This window comes from Typopeltis vanoorti, chromosome 16 (assembly GCF_054136105.1).
Source record: "Typopeltis vanoorti isolate ZY-2024b chromosome 16, IOZ_Tvanoo_1.0, whole genome shotgun sequence".
Classification (NCBI taxonomy): domain Eukaryota; kingdom Metazoa; phylum Arthropoda; class Arachnida; order Uropygi; family Thelyphonidae; genus Typopeltis; species Typopeltis vanoorti.
Window position 1 is genome coordinate 19,506,877 of NC_143564.1, and position 16,640 is coordinate 19,523,516.

General features: G+C 35.5%; 1 protein-coding gene across 1 annotated transcript in view; it reads left to right on the forward strand.

Moving 5' to 3' along the window:
* LOC150097881 (very-long-chain 3-oxoacyl-CoA reductase-B-like) overlaps positions 1 to 16,640 on the forward strand; it is a 201,268-nt gene that overhangs the window by 90,889 nt on the left and 93,739 nt on the right. Inside the window, exon 6 of the mRNA XM_090406335.1 lies at positions 34 to 78. Within this exon, the coding sequence (XP_090262461.1) occupies positions 34 to 78 (45 nt within the window). The remainder of the gene's footprint in view (positions 1 to 33; positions 79 to 16,640) is intronic.

Genomic DNA, 16,640 nt, shown 5'->3' on the forward strand with positions numbered 1-16,640 from the left:
ATGTCTGTTGATATTTATAATTTATGTTTATAGCTAATCGATGACTTGATCCGTGCTAACATTGTTTCCTGTACAAGGGTAAGTACCATTATTATTATTATTATGTTGAAGCATCTCCATGGAGCCCATAGACTCATTGCAAGAGATGATCCATTAACATTTCATCAAACGCTAACTATCATTTGCTCATATTTTGCTTTGAACTCATTCACCAACAGAGCATTCACAACTGACACTGATGGCCCATTCCACCTGTTCACTGCTCTTCAAGAAAAAAACTACTTGTCTTCTCACCCTTGCTAACTACATTCTAACTTAGATTTCTGGGATGACCCCTAGTTCCCCACTATTCATGTACTGAAATGTATCGATTTAAGATGAAGAGATAAAGAAGTATAATTACCTCTTTATCTATACTTATCAGTGTGTACTTCAGTACACACTGATAAGTATTACAACATTATTACAATTTTGAATAACAGTATTATAACATTATTACAACATTATTGAATAACAGTATTACAACAGTTATTCAATTTAGTCATAGAATCTTGCAGACTTGTAGCGGATTTATTTAGAAGTATAACATCATCAGCATAAAGCAAAGAGCTGACATTAACATCTCCAATTTTGATATCATGTTTAATACCACTTTCCTTCATAATGTGATCCATATAAATAATAAATAACAAAGGGGATAATGTACATCCTTGTCTCAAGTAAAAATTTCATACAATAAATTTTCAATAAAACACCTCAAGTAATCCTATGAGGTGTTTTAGCTTGTTTGCAATATGACCTCTGAACTTTAACTCTGAGTTCATTAGCGCTTCTAAATCCCTAGCCTCGTTAATTTCTTGCATCCCATTTCCATCAGTGTAGTGCACAGTTAGTAATCTTTTTATCTCGAAATGCATAACTTTACACTTATTCTTTTCTTCTTTGCCCATACTGTCAATCTATATAAAGTATCCTGCACAATCTCTATATCATCCTTATTAACTGTTGCTCTGTCCAGTTTTACATCAGCAAATAATTGAATATTTCTTCCTTAGATCATTTCCTACATTATTAATGTACAAGTTAAATGTCTGCTTCCTCAGCCATTATAACTTCCAGCTTGAATCCAAAGTGTTTAAAATGAGTAATATGGGTTTTTTTTTTTTTACATTTTTTTTTAATACATCATACCATTTTGAAAGGCTTACAAGATGTTACCCTGAATCACTATTTTGGATAAATAGATACCATCCCACTTACCTCAGTGGGAGTGATATAGATTCGGAAGTAATAAATCTTCACTTACTGGTATACCAAATCTGAAATATAGTGAAACTCTTGTATAATCTTTGTTATACTGTTACTAAAAATGCTCATATACTGAGAATTACAGCTTGTAGAGCCAAAATTATTTTTGCTTATATGTAATCTATAAAGTTTGTAATTGACAATAATATTTTCTATTTTCAGTTCATCATCTTCTTAACATCTTAGGCTCAGTGTCTTGACATAGCAAATTAATTTTATCTTTATACAAACCTGTTTTATGATCCAAAAAACAGTTAATCCCTATCTACATACATGTATGTTGTTAGGTCTTGTTTGTAAGTTTCCTGAATATAAAGGGAAACACTGTGACATCCATATGAGAAACTAACTGACTTTAATTGAAAAGCCCTTATACATATCCTCAGTGGCATTTGAACAGGAATTTCAAATCAATGTCATTCTTACTGCACTGTGGAATTGTAGCAGTTATATTATTCTCATACTATTTTGCAACATATTTATGCATGCATTTCTTTCAAAGTTGATACATTTTCTTTCAATGTTGTGTGCATGTGTGTTTAAACACATGTTGTTAGATCTTGGTCTTGGGGAAGCTGCTATCAGATATAGGTAGCAGCTCCCCCTTCCCACCCCTCCAGAAATAGGATTTTCTTCTTGCAAAACAGGGCAAACAAGCTAGAAGACCAAAACACAGTTAACAGACTCACAGCTTCAGTCACTTCTGCTGTAATTAATTCAACTCAACACACACAAATTAAAATTACTGGCTGTGTAACCTTATTGCTTCACCTGCAGTTCCATCTAATTCCAGTTGCCTATCACATCACATAGGTAATGAGACCTTCATCCATAGTCTATGTAGACTGTCGGAACACCATAAAGGTGACAGTCCCGACATAGTCTCTCTCTTGGGATCTCCTTAACAAGATGGAGAACAAAGAATTATCCATTACCTAATATTATTTATTTAGACAATTCTAGGTCACCCTAGATGTTTTTTTTACCAATAGTCAAGCCGCTCTAGTGCATTTGTAAGTAATCTGATCTAGCCACTTGGCCCAGCCAACACAGCTGTTTTTAATATATTTCATCATCATTATCATCAAATTCCTGGCATGTACCCTCAAGAGGTGTACAGGATATGATAGTACTACATGAAAAAAATTACATCATTACTAACTTCCTATCTACAATTTTCCTCCAAATCAGTCTCTTACTTGTCAAGATTCCAACATTATCAGATCTTATATTTTTATTGTCTAAGGCACTTTGTATCGTATCAATCCACCTATATCTTGGTCTTCCTCTGGGTCGTCTTGCTGCCAACCTGACAGAGAACACTTGTTTTGCTAATCTTTCTTCGCCCATTCTGTTTAAGTGACCATACCACCTGAAATTAGCTCTGCTAACGCATGCCTGGATGCTGACAAGTTCTTTCCTAATATCCTCATTTTTAATATATTATTGCAATTGATGCCATCTGTTCACGCCTATGATCTTTCTCAGGACTCTCATATCTGCAGTCTCTAGTCTTTGGTCAAGTGTTTTACTTATGACTCAGCTCTCAGATCCATAAGTTAAAACTGGTTTGAACACTATCTTGTATACTGCTAATTTAGTGTTCCGACTAATTTCTTTCTTATTCCAAATGAATTTATTCAATTGACTTCCTACCATACCAGCTTTGCTGATTCTGTTGTCTAGTTCTATATTTAATTTACCATCTTCACTAAAAATCATGCCTAAGTAGCTGAAATGTTTTACTTGTTCCACAGATTCTCAATTCACAACACAGTTGACATTTTCAATGATTTCGCCTATTTTCATTGTCTTTGTCTTTTTATTGCTAACCTTCATACCATATCTATTACAACAGTTATTCAATTTAGTCATAGAATCTTGCAGACTTGTAGCGGATTTATTTAGAAGTATAACATCATCAGCATAAAGCAAAGAGCTGACATTAACATCTCCAATTTTGATATCATGTTTAATACCACTTTCCTTCATAATGTGATCCATATAAATAATAAATAACAAAGGGGATAATGTACATCCTTGTCTCACACCAGATTTAACATTAAACCATCTTCCTGTACTTCCTTCAATTCAAACTACTGACTTACAAATCAAATGAACACTAAGTATTGCTTGATATAATACCCCATTGACACCATATAACTGTAGTGTATTGAATAGCTTCTCTCTTGGCACCTTGTCATAGGCCTTTTCCAAATCGACAAAACTTAAATACAGATCTTTGTTATATTCCCATGCTTTCTCGACAATTTGTCATATAATGAAGATCTGATACTGACAGTGTTTATTTGGCCTGAATCCAGCATGTTCTTCACCAAGCTTTTCTTCCACAATTCTTCTCAACTGTTTCTCAAGTATACTTGCATAGATCTTGCCAGGAACACTCAGTAGAGAAATACCTCTGTAATTCTCACATTCAGTTTTATTTCCCTTTTTATATATGGGTACTATGAGAGCTCTACTCCAATCATCGGGAATTTGTCCCTCTGTCGCTTTCTGAACTTTGCAGTGCAGCCACTGTAAGACTCTTATACCACCATACTTCAGCATTTCTGGTCGAATATCATCTACTCCTGCTGCCTTTCCACATTTCAAACCTTTGATGGCTTTTTCTACTTCAAGTATGGATATGTATTCCTGACTGCATGCCTGGTCAGTGTTTTTTACCACTGTGATGTCATCACTGCTTGTTTCATTTAGCAGTTCTTAAAGTAATTACTCCATACTTCAAGGGTATCTTTTTCTCCTGTTTTCATGTCACCGTTATAATTTTTAACTCCTTTTACAGCACTCTTTCCTCCATTCCTAAGCTTCTTCAATAACCTCCAGAATATTTTGCCACCTTCTTGATATTTATTTTCTATATTCTTGCCAAAGTCCTCCCATGACCTTTGTTTAGCTAATTTTACACAGTGTTTAGCATTCTTGCATTTGTCCCTGTATTCTCTAAGAGCACAAGCTGACTTATTTGCCAGGAACTTTTGATATGCTTTCTTCTTTTCCTTCACTGCTTCTTTAACTTCCTGTGTCCACCATGGAGTTCTAATTTTTCTATCCTTGCAGACAACTTCACCACATGCCTCTCTGGCTAAATCAATCAGTGTTTTCTTCAAGGCTTGCCATTGAATCTCCAAGGTTTGGTTGCTGTTCTCAAACTCTTTCATTTTTCCTTCAATAATCTTTGTGTATTTTAATCTACAGTTCACATCTGAGAGCTGCTCAAGTTTTATTCTCTTTAAAACTTTCTTACATGTTATTTTTTTCAATATGAAATTCAATTTTATCTTGCTCAGGACTAAATAAAATAGTGATCACTCCCAATTTCAAATACTCTGTAGACTCTGGTGTCCTGCACCAGGGAGAAAATATCACTATCAACAATAACATAGTCAATGAGACTTTTCTTATTCCTTACCTCTTCTCTCCATGTGAATTTGCACACATTTTGATGTTGGAACATGGTGTTAGTAATAACCAGTCCATGTCCTGAGCAGAAATCCAACAGGTATTTTCTATTATTATTAGCATTTCTCTTTTCTCCAAATTTTACCATAATATTTTTGTATGTCTCACAATCATTTCCTACTCTGCTATTTAGATCACCAACAAGGACCAACTTTTCGTTTTTCATTGTGTCAGTTGCTTTCTCTAAAGCATCAAAAAATTCCTCCACTTCTACCTTAGTAGAACCTTCTGTGGGACCATAGGCACAAATAAGTCTCATTGTCCAGTTCCCCATTCTCATATTTGCCCACATTACTCTACTTGAGACTGACTGCCATTCAAGAAGATTAGCCTCGTATTTCGGGTTGAATACTATGGCTGCTACTCCTTTCCCTTGATTGTCATTGCCTGAATATAACATTTTGTATTTATTGCTCAGAAAGATTTCACCAGTTTTTGTCTTTTTTTGTTTCAGTCACCCCTATTATGTCCATCTGGTACTGTTTAATTCCTCAGCTAGCTCCATTTCTTTGCCATTCAGGCATCTTATGTTGATAGTACCGATCTTTAACTCTCGTGATGTTGAGTTGGGGTGTGGTTTCAGATTTGTTCCAGTAGCTGACTTTTCGCTGTTTGCCCTGGTTCCCTGGCGAAAACAACGGGGGACTTGTTTAACCGGGCGACGCCCCAGCTGGCATGAAATTTTGTCATGTTGTACCATCATCTTTTATATTGGTTTAACCAATAAGAATACAATTTGGTTGGCTAAATCCCAAATTGCCAACCCATCCTCGTTCAGTGTCCAAGTAGATACCCAACAGCGTTCACTACGAGAAGGTGAGGATTGGACATTAGGTCAGAAGCCCTGGTCCGTTCTCCGCATTCCTTTAAAGGCTATGTGGAGGACTCCTCTCAGTTATATTTTAGTGATGATATTTTCTTGTGTTCTGGCAATGGAGCAAATTTAACTTCTAACCTTGTCACTTGTTACATATGCCATATATGGTATATTCAGAAGTTTTCTGTATATACCATATACAGAAAGCCAGCAGTCTTTTCTTATCAGTTTTTATTGATGTTCAACCCTTGCATCTGTACTGTAAGACAGAGTTAATAAGAGTGTCAATGAGGCAGAGTCTTATAGTTGCTGCATTTTATTTTCCTTCCAAAGTGGCTGTAACCTCTTAAGGGCAACAGTTGCTTTAGCAGTTAATGCTTTAATATCATGCTTAGACCAACCATCTCTGTGTTGTTTTCACTTCCCAAGTAGAAATCTATTTTGTTGGAGGTTTAATGGATTTATGCAATACTAGGAAAGGATTAAAGACTAATTTTAATGCCGATATTTTGTTTCAGTCACTGAGACATCTTCAGGGATTGCACATAACTCTTGTAATACACAGAGACAACACAATACTAAATGAAACATGTGGGTGACTCTAAAGTCCTATCTATGTGTTGCACCCTCTATGGGCATTTGTAGGTGGCCTAGGATGTAAAGTGGAATACACAGTTAGGTGAATCTTTCTACTTCTTTCAGTGTTTTATCATTATCTGAAATTTTCATAGGCTTATTTCCTGGAGATCTTGTTTTTGAGTTGTCAATGCTGATCTTTAATCACTTAAGTGCCTTAGAATCTCTGTCTGTTAATGCTTGTGGCTGATATTCATTCTCTGCTATTAGGTCAGTGTCATTGGTGAATCTGAGATTATTTATTTTTTTGCTGCCAAGTGTAATTTCAATACCACTGTTTTCCAAGGTTAATATTTCAAATATAGGTGAAAAAGCATCAGCCAAGGTATGCAGCCTCGACACACACGCTTTTCATTTTTGAATGGCTTGCTATAGTTGCTCTTGATTTTTATTAACATTTCTGAGGAGCAGTAAAGAGTTCTAATTAGGCATATTATTTTATTATCTATTCCATACCAAATCAAAGGACTTCTATGTATCTATAAAATTATGACATAGTATTTTATGTTCAATATATTTTTCTCCAGTGAGATGTATTTTTAATGAATTATATATTGTACTCTTGTTTTTGTGGAATCCTGTTTGGTTCACTGAAAATATATTTTCTACTTTCTTCTTAATCCTAGAGAGTAAGATTTTTAGGAAAACTTTGCTTGGATGACTGATTAAACCTGATGCTTCTATAATTGCTACATTTTGTACTATTCCAATTTTTTATAGGAATAGGAATCAGAACAGAGGTGCACCCATCATTAGGCAACAATTTATTGTTCCATACATCTTGACAAAAATTTGAGCAGAGCATCTATAATAGGTTCTCCTATTGTTTTCAATGGTTCTGAAGTTATTCAATCCTTTGCTCAGTGATTTTCCAACCTTCAAAGAATTAATTGCTGCTTATACTTCTCTTAAAATAGTTAAGTTCTTTCATCCAGTGGCATTTGTATTGTCTTCAAGGTTTGGTGATTAAGACTACTGTCTTCTGAGAAATTGTTAACTATTTACAGGGCCATGCCAACCTTCGCTGAAAGCATTATTCGCTAGAAAATTGAAGTCAGTTTGGTTTAACATGTGTTATGTAGAGGTGTGTGATATTTGATAGTAAATTGTATCTGAGAGATACCATGAACTCCAATGTCAGTAAAAAAAACTATTGGTTTAGTTATTTTTTTTATTATTTACTGTTGAAAATGGCTGAAAAAATATATCGACAGGATAATCCACCAGATGTTGAAGAGATTCAGTGAATGTTACTCTAGTTCGATGATGAGAATGGCAGAATCGAATGCGAAAGTGAAAGTGATATTTGATAGTAAATTGTATCTGAGAGATACCGCAAACTCTGATGTCAGTATAGTATTGATTTAGTTGGGTTTTTTTTTATTTGTTTCTTTTTTTCAATAATTTCTAGATTGTAACTGAAAATAAATAAACCATCATGTATTATATTTATAGTGTTTTTTTTATTTTTAAGTTTTATCGCAATTCAGCACATAATGGTAATGAATTACTAAATCATCATCATGATCATGCGTATCAAGGATTTAGGCCTAGCATGGCCTGTTGCAACCTTTATTATTATTACGGGTATCTCCATGGAGTCAGTAGACTCATCGCGGGAGACCCAAACTAGCAAAACAATATCTGTCATATCTCTTCTTGAATTCATTTACAGACGAAGAGCTCATAACTAAGTCAGGCAATGAATTCCACTCATTCACCACCCTCCAGGCAAAAAACCTTGTTCTGACACCCTTGTTAACCACACTTCTTTAATTTCCAGGGATGACCTGGATGACCTCTTGTTCTTCCATCACTATCGCACAGCTGAAACATTTCCCCTGCATCAATCCTATAAAAACTTTTCAGTAATTTAAATGTTTCTATCATATCCCCCTCTTCTCCGCCTATCAACCAACCTCTGCAATCCACAAGCTCTCAATCTATCAATGTAGGGAGCATTTTTTACATCACTCACCGACTTAGTCACTCTTCTCTGAACCCTCTCCACAGCCTCCTCATCTCCAAGGAATCCAAGTGACCAGACCTGTGCACAGTAATCCAAATGTGGAAGTATTAATGATTTATAAAGGGGAATAATAACCTCTTTATCTCTGGATGTCAGTGTGTTCCTCAACAACCAAGTAATCCTATGTGCAATCTTGGACACTTTAGAAGTCATCGTTGAATCGTTTAAGAGGACATCCCGGTTTTCTTTTTCCTAATGGTTTGTACTTTAAGACTTGTTTTGGTAATCTTTCTGTTTTCATTCTTTGAACATGTTCCATCCATTTATGTTTATATTTTATAATTTTTTCTATTACTCGTTCTTGGTTTAATTCTTTCATAATTTCTTAATTTCTTTTGTGATCAAATAGGGTATACTTTGCAGTTTTTCTCATAAACTTCATTTCTGCTGTTGTTAATCTTTGTGTTTTTGTTTTATTGTTCCAGATTTTGTTTCCATACATTAAGACTGGTAGGGCTAATGTATTGTATACTTTTAGTCTGGTTTGGCTTAAATATAGAGTTAATTACACCTGTTCTTTTTAAATATTTTGCAATTTTTACGTTTATATCTTTTTCATTTTCATATGTGATCATACATCCTAGGTAGTTAAATCAATTCACCTGTTCTAAGATCTTGTTATCTATTACTATTTTAGTTCTTGCTGGATCTTGTCCTTTAAAGGCCATAGTTTTTGATTTTTCTGTTGATATTATCATACCATAATCTTTGGCTATCTCATTTAGATCTAAAATAGCTTTCTGTAAGTTATCTTCAGAATTTGTAATTATTATTTGGTCGTTGGCAAAAAGGAGAGTGTTTAAGTTCACTGTAGGAGAAAGTTTAATTCCTTGATCTAAATTTTTATTCCATTTTATTATTATTTCATTTAAGTAAATATTAAAAAGAGTTGCTGAGAGGGGACATCCCTGTCGGGCCCCTGGGTTTCTCTCTCTTGTATATGATAGCCCGTGATTTAATCTTATTTGTATTTGATTATTTTCATATATACTTGTGATAGCTTTTAAGATATTATTTGGTATTTGTCTTTCTTTTAATATGTTAAATAATATATTTCTTTTAACTTTGTCAAATGCTTTTTCAAAGCCAATAAATGCAATATGTGTTTCTGAATTGTATTCTTGTCTTTTCTCTATTATTAATTGCAGGCAAAAGGCTGGGTCTGTACATGATCGTCCTTTTCTAAATAAATTCTGTACTTCTAAAATAAAGTTTTCGGAATATTTCATTAGTTTGCTATTTAAGATTCTGCTATATATTTTGTAACAGGAATTTAGTATACTGATACCGCTATAGTTTTTAGGGTCATCTCTATTACCTTTTTTAAAGATAGGAATCACAATTGCTTTTTTCCATTCTATTGGGGGGGGGGATACCAGTTGAATTTTAAATTTCATTTAAAAGAGTCTTTCTTTGAATCTTGTTCCTGCGTATTTATATAGTTCTAAACCTAGCTTATCTTCTCCAGGTGATTTTCCGTTTCTTGTTTCTTTCAGGCTGATTTCTAATTCTTTAGTTATTTCCTTTTCATTTTCGTTAATTGTTTGCAGTTGTCTTTTTTAAAATATTTCTGTCCACAATTCGGTGTAGTAATTTAGAAATTCTTCTAATTTCAATTCGGTGTTTAATTTTATGTTTTCTTTGGTATCTGCATTTAAGTGTTTCAAAATCTTATATACATTGGGTCTTATTTTATATAAATCATGTTCTAAATTAGAAACGAATTTGTCTATGATTCTCTATGTCTTTTTCTGACTTCTCTTTTAGCTATGGCTCTTATTCTTTTATATTCTATTTCATCTTCTAATCTTTTACTGCTTAACCATTTGTGATAGGCTTCTTTTTTCTTTTTATTTCTTTGATTGTATCATCCCAGATCTTCAGTTTTATTGAATTTTTTGGTCTTTCCTAAGCTTTCATTTGCTGCTGCATTTAGTATTGTTTTTATATTAAGCCATTCTATTTCTGTTTCTTCATTTTGTTTTATTTTATCTAGATATTGGTTAATTCTTTGTTCGTATAGCCATTGTACATTTGTGTCATTCAATAGTCTAGTTTTATAAACAAATGTTTAAATTTTTCTTTCCGTTCTTGTTACTCTTGTAGCCATTTAGGTGGTAATCTTAATTTTATTTTAACAAGAAAGTGGTTACTGCTTATTTCATATCCTCTGTGAACTCTAACATCTAGTGAAAATTTTGATGTATTTTCATTTAATATAAAGTAATCTAATATTGATTTCCATCCTCTTGCTGCCCAAGTATATTTATGTATGTCTTTATGTTTATAGAAGGAATTCATTATTTTTAGGTTATTATAAACTACAAAGTCAATCAATTTTTTACCATTCCTGTTTAGAGTATGTTCTCCATGTATTCCTATATTATTATTAATTTTCATGTTTCTAATTCTTGCATTTAAGTCTCCTGCTAAAATTCTGTAATCATTTTTATTTCTTTTATTATATATGTTTTGTAGCTGATTATAAAAATCAATATTATCCTGTTCTCTTCCTTCTTCTGGGGCATATAAACCAATTATTGTTAAATAGCCTCTATCTATTTTTATTCTAGCTTCTATTATTCTTTCATTCCATAATTTATAATGTTTTAACTGTTTTGAAAGGGATTTATGAATCCAAATCGTGTCTCCTGCTTGTGCTTTTTGGTCTCTGTCGACTCCACTGTATATCACATTAAAATTTTTGGTTCTCATAGTTCCTTTTAATTTCTTTTTGTTTCAGTGATTACTGCTATTTTAAAATTTCTTTCATTTAATACTGTATTTGCTGGTGTATAAGATGCACTTTTTTTCTTTGAAAATAGGTCTGAAAAAAACAAGGTGCATCTTATGCACCGATACTCAGTTTTTTATTATTTTCATTTCTGGAAATTTTCTCTGTTCCTAGTTATGCAATTTCTTTATTGCTTCCTTACGGTGTGTGTGTGTGTGTGCGAGAGAGAGCATTCCAGTTACATAAAGCAGTGTTTCTCAAACTTCAGAACATTCGCGTTCATATGATTGGTCACGTTCACTGAAACAAAACCATATGTTGCACCGGCAACATATGGTTTTGCTTGAGTCATACAACATTTTCTGTGGGACATGCAATTCATTAGTTAGTGCCGTTTTTATCCCAGTTGTCTCTAATTGCACTGTTTGTTGAGAAACATATTGCACAGCCTGCAGATGTCTCTGTACCTTATTCAGTGATACAATAAGAACGTTTTACGATCTCGAACATCACGGATACATTGAAGTTTATTCTATGCGTTAATGATGCATAGCCGGCAATTGCCACGGACCCCCTGAAGACCTTTCACGTACCCCTGGGGGGTATGCGTACCACACTTTGAGAAACACTGATGTAGAGTTCAGTGGATGCGTATGCGCTGTCATCGATGATCACAGCTGTGTCCTGTTCGTTTAAATTTTCCAATTGTTGTCGCAGTTGTGAACGGTGATAAATTTCTTGACAAATTATGGCTGAAAAACATCGGCATTGTTACAATATTGCATAGAAGCTACATGTAATTTAAGTTTGAACTCTGATATGGTCCCTAGGGAGTGGAAGTTAGGCAATGTGGTTCCTTTGCATAAGGGTGGCTCTAAAACTGCGGTATTAAATTACAGACCAATCACCATCTCAGGAGTAGTGGTAAAAGTATTGGAAAAGTTGGTTAAAGACAAAATTCAAGAATGGGTGGATCAGGATATGATACTCTATAGAGGCCAACATGGTTTTGTTAAAGGTAGATCCTGCCTTAGCAATCTATTAACTATTCATAATAGAATAACATCCGAATTGGACAAAGGAACTGGCTACACAGTGGTACTTCTGGATTTTGCTAAGGCTTTTGACAGGATACCCCATAGAACACTGTTACGCAAATTGGAGCAGATGGGAATGGATATTAAATTGGTGATATGGATAGGAGAATGGCTCAGGGAGAGATACCATAAGGTGGTGTATGGAGGAGCCGAGTCCAGAATGAGGCAGGTGACCAGTGGTGTGCCTCAGGGCTCTGTGCTTGGGCCAATGTTGTTTAATTTGTATATAAATGATATAGGAAACGGCTTAAAGGGAAATATTCAGTTGTTTGCTGATGATGCAAAGTTGTGTAGTGCAATAAAAAATCAAGCTGATGTTGAAAGTTTGCAGGATGATATAAATAAGCTGGCAAAATGGGCAAAAGGTAATGGATGTCAGTTCAACATGGAAAAGTATAAAATTGTGCATTTTGGGATTAAAAGATTACCAGCTGTGTACTACATCGATGGAAAGGTACTCCAAGAGATTGATGAGGCTAGGGACTTAGGGGTATTGGTAGATAGGGAGATGAAGTTCAGAGGACACATTGCTAAGGTGTCCAAGATTGCACATAGGATTACTTGGTTGTTGAGGAACACACTGACATCCAGAGATAAAGAGGTTATTATTCCCTTTATAAAGCATTGATACTTCCACATTTGGATTACTGTGCTCAGGTCTGGTCACCTGGATTCCTTGGAGATGAGGAGGCTGTGGAGAGGGTTCAGAGAAGAGTGACCAAATTGGTGAGTGATATAAAAAATGCTCCCTACATTGATAGATTGAGAGCTTGTGGATTGCAGAGATTGGTTGATAGGCGAAGAAGAGGGGATATGATAGAAACATTCAAATTACTAAAAGGTTTTTATAGGATTGATGCAGGGGAAATGTTTCAGCTGTGTGATAGTGATGGAAGAACAAGAGGTCATCTCTGGAAATTAAAGAAGAGTGTGGTTAACAAAGGTGTCAGAACAAGGTTTTTTGCCTGGAGGGTGGTGAATGAGTGGAATTCATTGCCTGACTTAGTTGTGAGCTCTTCGTCTGTAAATGAATTCAAGAAGAGATATGACAGATATTGTTTTGCTAGTTTGGGTCTCCCGCGATGAGTCTACTGACTCCATGGAGATACCCGTAATAATAATAATAATTCATCAACATGGAAACAGGGCTGCAGAGAGGCATTTCAGACCACCCCCAATTGAGAAAATGATAAGAACTTGACGGAATCAGGAAGAGGATTTAAAAAAGCAACTCACAGTAAACATAACCTACGAAGTGCAACTGCAAAATGGCCAGAACTTGAGGCAGAACTGATACTTGGATTTTAGACCACAGAAAAGGTAGACTTTCAGTGTCTGCAAAAATGATTATTCATCAAGCGAAAGCCATACCCACTAACAGAGGGATCGCCAACTTTACTGAATCAACATCATGGTGCTCAAGATTCATGAAGAGAAACCAGCTATGTATGCCGATTAAAACAAAAATATTACAAAAGATGCCAGCTGAACATGAAGAAAAAAATGATCGAATTTCATCAATTCATCATTAATGCAAGGAAATGAGAAAATTTTGAACTTGCGCAAATAAAAAACATCGACAAGGTTCCGCTGACTTTTGATGTGCCCTCAAAACAAAACTGTAGATTCCAAGGGCACTAAAAGTGTTACTATTAAAACTTCGGGGCATGAAATAACTCACTACATGGTGGTTTTATCTTGCTGGGCCTGATGGGACAAAATTGCCACCACTATTGATTTTTAAAAGGAAGATGCTACCCAAAAAAAAACTGCTTAAAGGAGTGTTTGTACATGTTCATGCAAAAGGCTGGATGGATGGAGGGGGAGTGAAGTTATGGATAGATAAAATTTGGTCTATGCGCCCTAGTGGACTGTTGAAGACGCCTGCCATGCTAGTATGGGATCAGTTTCGTTCTCACAGAACAGATGATGTTAGAAATAAACTCAAGGAATTGAAAACTCAGTTAGCTGTAATTCCAGGTGGTCTAGCTGGTCAGCTTCAACCTTTAGATGTCTGTATTAATAAATCATTTAATTGATTTATGAAGGAGAAGTGGAACAGCTGGATGCAATCTTCAGATTTTGAGGTTATGCCATCAGGAAGAAGGAAGAGGCCTAGCATTTTGCAAGTTTGTGAATGGATCAAAGCTTCATGGGATGCTGTGAAAACTGAGACAGTGGTTAAATCATTTAAGAAGTGTGGAATTGGTAATGCACTGGATGGTACAGAGGACAATTTGTTGTATGAGGACTCAGATTCTGATTTAGAAGAGGTTTCAAGTGTCTCTTCATTTAGCTCTGGAGATGAATTTCTGGGTTTTGACGATTAAAAGGTGGGTACTCTTTCCTAGTTAGATTAGGTATTTGTTGAAAGTAGACCTACTTATTACTTTATATTTGAAATACTGTAAATTCATTATAATATTCAGTGATAAAGTTTTTTTTCCTAAAAAATATGTATGAAAAAGGGGGTGCGTCTTATATGCCGGAAAATACGGTAATCTATTTCTTTATATGCTATTCCTCTTACATTCTAGTTTGCTATGTGTATTATATTTTGTCATTTCCATTTTTGTTTTACCTTTTCCATTCCAGGGTCGTTTCCCATAGATTCAATTCGATTATCTTTTTCTGTCAGCTTACAAGTAGAATTATGTTCTCCATGTCAGCTGATGATGAAATAGTTCAGTGGTAGGGCTGCTACCTTAAGGCTTCTGAACTAGCCTTTTTCCGAATTTAAACCCATAGGAGGAATAGGGTATATTGAATGGGGAAAGAGTAGATTATAGAAGAATTATAGTAAGGTTTATAGAGAGGGCATAATTGTAAGCCAGAAATGAAAAGACCCCATGGACCTTGAATACTCTAATAGCATAAGGGTCATAAAATAAGAAGAGTTGGCTGATAAGGAGTTATAGGAAAGATTAAAGTAAGTGGATCTTCCTCAAAGTAGGAGGAGGAAAGGATAGATCCAGCTAGGGGTCCATGGGAGTGTCGCTTCCCTTACAATCAAGATGATTGCCCCTTATGGCCCTGTTGGTCCACGAGTTCTTATTCAGTATATTCGGACCACCCCACCACACACACACACACGGTGGGCATCCCTATCCGCCACCCCAGGGGACGTGCTCTCTAGGGGTTACAGGGTCCCCCGAGAGATTAATTACTAAATAACTTAAAGAATTCACAACGCATACTGGAATATAAATTAAAATAAACTTTATATATACTTCCTATATTTCGGCAACGTCACATTGCCATCTTCATGGGAACATAAGATTAAGGCACGTGCACGCAGGCACTAAAAACAGCAAATGAGGTCGAAGCGAGGAAACTACTGTTTTTCCTTATGGTTCCCCCTAACGGGCTATATTAGGTATTCTTGGCTGTTGGGCTGAAGTTCTCAACATGTACATCTCCCAAATTTGGGGCAGTCTCATGCATCCAAATTTGTTGATGTTTGGCATTTTTTTTTAGGGCTGAGGCTGATTCTATGAATAGTCTTTCAAATTTATACCTGCTGTGGTGTGTTACTGTGGCTTTCTTCCACAGTATTCTGTGGCGTGTATCCAGAGCATGGTCTGCAAGCCCAGAGTGGCTGTACTGGTGAAACCAGATGTAGTCCTTGCGTTCCAAAATTCTGATATTCGCTTTCCTGCCTGTTTGGCCAAAGGACAGCTTACAGCTGCAAGGGACCTGGTATACACCAGATAGGTTTAGGGGAAGTGGTTTGTCTTTACTGGAGCGGATAAGGGATGCCAATTTTCTATATGGTCTGTAACAAGAGGTCAGGTCATGTTTATTCAGGATTTTGGTAATTTTTTTCTGAGGTGCCCCAGATGTAAGGAATGGTGATGGATTTAGAGTAATCTTTTTTGTGAATGGGCGGATGGAGTTGTAACCATTGGCTGTGGAAGTGTTTAGATGTGATTTAGTTCAGTGGTTAGGGCATTGTCATTTGAACAGATTAGTTTAGCCCTGTTGTATAGTGTCTTAATAACTCCATATTGTTGTGTGTGTGTGTGTGTGGTGGTGTGTGTGTGGGGGGGGGAATTGTTGGTGAATGTACCTGCCTCTATGGGTGGGTTTTCTATAAACTGAGAAAACCAAGGTTCCATCAGGCTGGTGTGTGACTAGTGTGTCTAGGAAAGGGAAGCTATTGTTTTTCTCTTTTTCCAGGGTGAACTTGATTCTGGGGTGTTGGTTGTTTAAGTGTGTTAAGGAGAGGAGTGTATCAGAGCCATGTGGCCAAATAGCGAACACATCATCAATGAAGCCATATGGTAGGTTTTTGTGTGGTAGAGTTTAAGGCTATCTCTTCAAAAGTCTCCACCAAGGCAACTCGTGGCAAATGCCTTGGTGTTGTACTACCTTACCTCAGTCCTGAAGATACTTTCAGGTGCAAACTTTCTTTGCTCACACTTGGATAAAGGATTAAACTAAACTTATTATAGTCTAACCAAGTAAAAAATAAATTCTCAACATCTTTCTCTGAATCCAGAGTAATTTAATAATAAGGTTGTATGTTCCCTT